Below are 5,992 nucleotides of genomic sequence, written 5' to 3' on the forward strand. Positions count from 1 at the left end.
CGTTGGCCTGGGCCGCCAGCGCGATGCTGCTGGGCGGGTCGGCGATGGCGCAGGACGTGCTCCTGGGCGCCAACGGCGGCGTGCTGGTGTTCGAGCCCAACGACTTCAGCGTCAAGGCCGGCGAGACCATCACCTTCAAGAACAACGCCGGGTACCCGCACAACGTGGTGTTCGACGAGGACGCGGTGCCCTCCGGCGTCGACGTCTCCAAGATCTCCCAGGAGGAGTACCTCAACGCCCCCGGGGAGACCTTCTCCGTCACGCTCACCGTCCCCGGCACCTACGGCTTCTACTGCGAGCCCCACGCCGGAGCCGGCATGGTCGGCAAGGTCACCGTCAACTAAGCTGTCATCTAGCTCTTGCGAATTGTTGCGGGTCGGTTGATCGATCGGGCGTGTCATGCATGCATATTGATTAATTGTACGTACGTACGCTATATGTATATGTTTTCAACTATAAGATGAGATGAGGCTCTTGATGATAAGTACGCACTCCTTCTTCTTAGCTTTGATTTGATTGATGATCTATGGCTGCCGTGTATGCTTAATTATTTTTTCAATTTGTTATGCTCATCGAAAATTAGTATGTTCTCTCAGATATACTATATATGTGTCCCGACTTCGTACCTTTAATAGGAGGCAAATATAATTGAGCTACCACCTGTGACTTTGGGTCTATGACATATGGACCAGACACCTAATGGGCCCACATGTCATGCACCCAAAGTCAAGAGTAACTTTAACAATTGTTATAGGAAAACGATTCCCTCAAAAGAAATAAAATCCAGCACACCCAAAGAGAAAGGGATACGTGTGTAAGGCCAATGGGTTCAAATGTTGCATGGGAGCAAAACTTGAAAACAAGAAATTTTGGGCTTCACTTGAATGTGTCTATTCCTCTTTTTTTTCTTTAGAAATAGAGTACACACACGGACATGGATCCTCTTATGTTGCTATCATTGCCTTACCCCGCCTTTCTGTTGCTGACAGGTGGGACTGATGCTTGATGAGACCCACATGGCAGTGACTCAATTGTAGGATAGCCCACGTTAGGGGATCCTCATCCCCTGCTAGACCTGCATAATACTTGTTACGTAATTTACGTAAATAGCAACATTGAGCGTTATTAGCAAATTATTTACGTAATTTACGTAAACAGTTACAAGACAGAATCTGAGCATGGGGCAACATAGCACGTTATTTTGAACTGCTAAAAAAAGGTGCTTAAAAGATTTTTCTTTTTTAGTTTTTTTACATCAATACGCATGCTTGTGGTCTAACTACTTGTGAGATTTCATTCAAGAATACAACGTGCTGCACAAAAAAAGGCAAAATTTTGCCCAGAAACAACTAAGAACAAGCCCCTAATTTGCATGTGTTCTGTATTTTTTGTATTTTTCACGTGCAAACATGTATAATGTTGAAATGTTGGCGCATTATACTGCATTGCTGTAATGCAGAAATTTGAAAATTTTCAAGCCATGGTTTTTTGAACTTACAAAAAAAAATAGGCACTATGTGCCCGTGCTTTTTGTACGTGGGCCGTGTGTGTTTCTGCACTTTTGGCCCGTTTTTTAGTTTTCTTACAGAGGATGGCCGGGTTTTTTTTTCTTCGGGAGGAAAAAAAAATAGAAGGCGCGACTCCGCTGGGGATCGAACCCAGAATCTCTGGTTTCGTAGACCAGCGCCTTATCCATTGGGCCACGGAGTCCTGCGTGTGTTATATTTCTTTTTGGTCGTATCATATATCAATTATCTTTTCCTTTAAGCACCATGTACAACCGTTGTGTTAGTCAGCCACACATGTATTCTTAATCCCCCACATAGAACTCTTTTAAATAATATTTAGGTCACTTTCTGATTATTATTTTTGCAGTTTTTTTACCTTTTGCTTTCTTTCTTTTTTTTGAACCTTTTGCTTCCTTTTCCATCACGCGAAAAAAAGAATTTTAAGTTGTAACTCACGGGATTTTCTTAGTAATAACGTGTGCCTTTTGTTGTCGTGTTGTTCCTTCTATCGGTGTCGATTTGTGGTTTAGTTGCGAGGCACGATAGATTTTTACTTGGGTCGCATGTGTGTCTTCTGTTGTTTCGGCTTTGCCCCTCGACCGTCGTGACTCATACATTGGCATAGGTGTGCAGGAGAGATTCGCTAAAAAAAGGTGTGTAGTAAGAGAGGCTCGTATATTTTTTTTTCTGTGTTTCAGTTTGGGGCTGGATTTTACCATGGAAGGAGTAATGGATATTGTCTTTTCTTCTTGGAGCAGACGCGCACAAGTGGGCTGAGAGGGTGATAGTAACACCTCATTCACGAGTGCTTTTACCGAGTTTTAATTTAGGTCTGGCGAAAATTTAGTGGAGTAAAAATGTCCCACTAAGGGTTTACTCCGCCAGATCCTCCGTTATGTATAGGGATCGGTTAGAGTTGCCCTTACGTTTGCTTTGGTCCATGGGATTCATCAAAAGGGCTTCAGGGTTAACCCAGCTTTGGCTCCAAGCCTGCAAGCATTCCCAACTGCAGGAGGATTGATTTCCCAAGTCAAAAATAATTTGGAACCAAAATTGGTGTCCTAGTTGTGCCACCCCAATGCATCATAGTTAGTTATGTATGTTTCATCTCCTGAAAAGGGAATCGTTATTGCCCAAAACAAAGGAAATGTCAGATATGCCTAAAAATGATCTGTGTGCTAAAAATAAAGAATGGCTGAAATGAAAAATAAAAATGAAGAGGTGGAGGTGCGGGGAATCGAACCCCGTGCCTCTCGCATGCGAAGCGAGCGCTCTACCATATGAGCTACACCCCCGTTGCTTGTTACGTTGGTACGCGTGATTAATTGGTCTGTTAATTAATTACTCCCGTCAGTACGTACTACTCCATATGGAGTATTTAACGGCAACTTGTTTCCTATTATATTATATGGACAAAATATAGAGTGCACAACATCCATATGGATGTCTTACCACAATAGATCAATCACAATACTGTACTAAATTTGAAGCTTCCCGGTACAATCCCTGATGTTGTTTAGAGGACTAATTAACTGACTTGTACACTCTGGCGATGATGCGTCATCGTGGTACTGATGTATGTTAGTATGTACTACTTCAATTTGAAATGAAACCACATCACTTATTTTATATCGAAGGGAGTAGCAAATTTGCTTGTGTGTCGCAACGGGAGAAAAAAAAATTACACTTCCCTAGCTCAATGGCTCTAGACCCTTCCCTCTCCCCACACTCGCCTATTCCCGTACAATAAAAACAAGATGGTAAGTGGTGTCGCAAAAAAACATAAATGTGGAATGATTTTTTTTTGACGGGAAGGCCATCATCACTAGCTTTATTAAAACTCAAATGACACTTACATCATCAGCTAAAAATTTAAAGAGGAAATCCGGCGGAACCTCCACCCAAAAGGTAGGAGTATTGGCACCGCCCCACTGAGCTAGGTCATGGGCAACCATATTAGACTCTCTAATACAATGTTCTACCACAGCCTTCCTGAGTTCTCTCAACATCACTCGACAATCTTGCAAAATAGGAGCCGCCACCATCGAGTGTCCTTCATTATTATGTAGCGCCTGCACCACTATCAGGTTGTCCATACGTACTAAAAGATTGTTGCATCCAGTGCTCTGTGCTAGTTTTAGTTCCTCCAACAGCGCTGCTGCTTCTGCTGAAACCACATCTGGGACGTGGTCAAGTCTTGCTGTAGCTGCCTTGATGAAGCCTCCTCTGTTATCGCGAAGCACAGCTCCACAAGCTCCTGTGAAATCGTCTTCTGAGTAGGATGCGTCGACATTCAGTATTTGTTGTCCGGTCATGCCAGGAGACCATCTGTTTGCATGTGGAACTTGGGTCAAAATTCCTCTTGCTCTAACAAAATTCAAGGTTAAAGCGTATTTTGCTGGAGCAGTCTGAACTGGACACTGAACTTGTTCACCCCGGACCAATTGCCTGCGTTGCCACCATATGTACCAACATGCTGTTGCAAACAACTCTGGTAGTTTAACTGGGTCCATATACATGTGCTGAGAGGCTTGATCACATAGCATAAATTCAATCAATGTTGAACCAGCATGATCCACTAGCGCTGCATCCGCTACTTCCTTTGCTATTCCAAGGGCTTCCCAAATTTGCATTACTCGGGGGCATTTAAAAAGGGCATGCATTATGTCTTCTGCTCCCGAAGAACATACTGGACGCTGAGAGTTACTGCCAATATGGCGGTTTGCAAGGACACAAAGACATGGAATAGCATTATGCAAACACCTCCATGGACATTTTTTGATCTTCCCTGGTAGCTTGAGGTTCCATAATCTTTTCCACACCGGATGTGATGAAGATCCACCTGACTGAAGTGCACCCGGGGTTGTCGCATAACACACTTCCCACTGTTTATAATAAGCTGACCGTACCGTAAAAACGCCACTCTTCGTGAGGTGCCATGCGATGTAGATTTCCATCTCCTGATGATGGATTGGGATTTGAAGAATGCGGTCCACATCAATAGGCCAGAAATTCTCACGAATAAGCAGTTCATCCATTCCCCCGAGACTGGGTCTATTAATTCATGAACTTTAGTAAGCACTTGATTCGCCCGAACTGTCACTATTTTCCTTGAAGAGCTATTCGGTATCCAGCAATCATCCCAAATATTTATTTTTGCTCCATCTCCAACTCTCCATATACTACCCTTCTTGAAAGTTTGAATTCCCACCCATATACTTTGCCATACGAAAGATGAGCCCTTTTTCAACTCGCAATTTAGAATATCACCCGTGGGATAGTACCTTGATCTCAAAACCTTTGCACAGATAGAGTCATAATTTTCAATCAGCCTCCAAACTTTCTTTGCGAGCATAGCCAAGTTGAAATTGTGGATGTCACGGAAGCCCATCCCTCCGTTATCTTTGGGCACACACATTTTCCACCACGCAAACCAGTGCATCCGGCGTTGGTTCTCGTCATCACCCCACCAATACTGCGACATTGCATCAGTGATCCCCTTATAAATGTGGAACGATTTTATAATAAAGGTGTGTGTGCAATTTAGGCCACATATATATCTGATGGAAATATGCCCTAGAGGCCATAATATAGTTGTTATTATTATATTTCCTTGTTCATGATAAAGTTTTATAATTCATGCTAGAATTGTATTGGTCGGAAACATGTGTGGATACATAAACAAATACCGTGTCCAAGTAAACCTTTACTAGACTAGCTCATTGATCAAACATGGTTAATGTTTCCTAACCATGGACATGTGTTGTCACTTGATAACGAGATCACATCATTAGGAGAATGATGTGATGGACGAGACCCATCCGTTAGCTTAGCATATGATCATTCAGTTTATTGCTACTGCTTTCTTAATGTCAAATACATGTTCCTTCGACCATGAGATCATGCAACTCCCGAATACCGGAGGAATGCCTTGTGTGCTATCAAATGTCACAACGTAACTGGGTGATCATAAAGATACTCTACAGGTATCTCCGAAGGTGTCTGTTGAGTTGGTGTGAATCGAGATTGAGATTTGTCACTCCGTGTATCGGAGAGGTATCTCTTGGCCCTCTCGGTAATACACATCACAAGAAGCTTGCAAGCAAAGTGACTAAGGAGTTAGTTGAAATATGATGTTTTACGGAACGAGTAAAGAGACTTGTCGGTAACGAGATTGAACTAGGTATAGAGATACCTATGATCGAATCTCGGGCAAGTAACATAGCGACAGACAAAGGGAATTACATATGTTGTCATAAAAGTTCAACTGATAAAAGATCTTCGTGGAAAATGTAGGAATCAATATGGGCATCCAGGTCCCCCTATTGGTTATTAACCAGAGAGTTGTCTCGGTCATGACTACATAATTCCCAAACCCGTAGGGTCGCACGCTTAACATTCATTGACGCTCGAGTAGTATTGGGATATTTGATGAGTCGTAACCAAATGTTTTTTGGAGTCCCGGATGAGACCCCGGACGTCAC

At 43.0% G+C, this 5,992-nt stretch overlaps 1 protein-coding gene and 2 non-coding genes across 3 annotated transcripts; 1 reads left to right on the top strand and 2 right to left on the bottom strand.

Annotated features, from left to right (window-relative positions):
- Positions 1 to 10: 10 nt before the first annotated feature.
- Positions 11 to 484, top strand: LOC125529866 (plastocyanin, chloroplastic; the record flags this gene model as incomplete). Its single annotated transcript, XM_048694293.1, is given in 1 exon segment — positions 11 to 484. A coding segment is annotated over 1 exon segment (334 nt), but the record flags the coding sequence as incomplete, so codon positions are not given.
- Positions 485 to 1,637: 1,153 nt separating this feature from the next.
- Positions 1,638 to 1,710, bottom strand: TRNAR-ACG. Its single transcript has one exon. It is a non-coding gene; the product is annotated as a tRNA-Arg (tRNA).
- Positions 1,711 to 2,730: 1,020 nt separating this feature from the next.
- TRNAA-CGC lies at positions 2,731 to 2,803 on the bottom strand. The gene has a single exon. It is a non-coding gene; the product is annotated as a tRNA-Ala (tRNA).
- Between the last annotated feature and the right edge of the window lie 3,189 nt (positions 2,804 to 5,992).

The sequence above is a fragment of the Triticum urartu genome, unplaced genomic scaffold (genome assembly GCF_003073215.2).
Source record: "Triticum urartu cultivar G1812 unplaced genomic scaffold, Tu2.1 TuUngrouped_contig_5916, whole genome shotgun sequence".
Classification (NCBI taxonomy): Eukaryota; Viridiplantae; Streptophyta; class Magnoliopsida; order Poales; family Poaceae; genus Triticum; species Triticum urartu.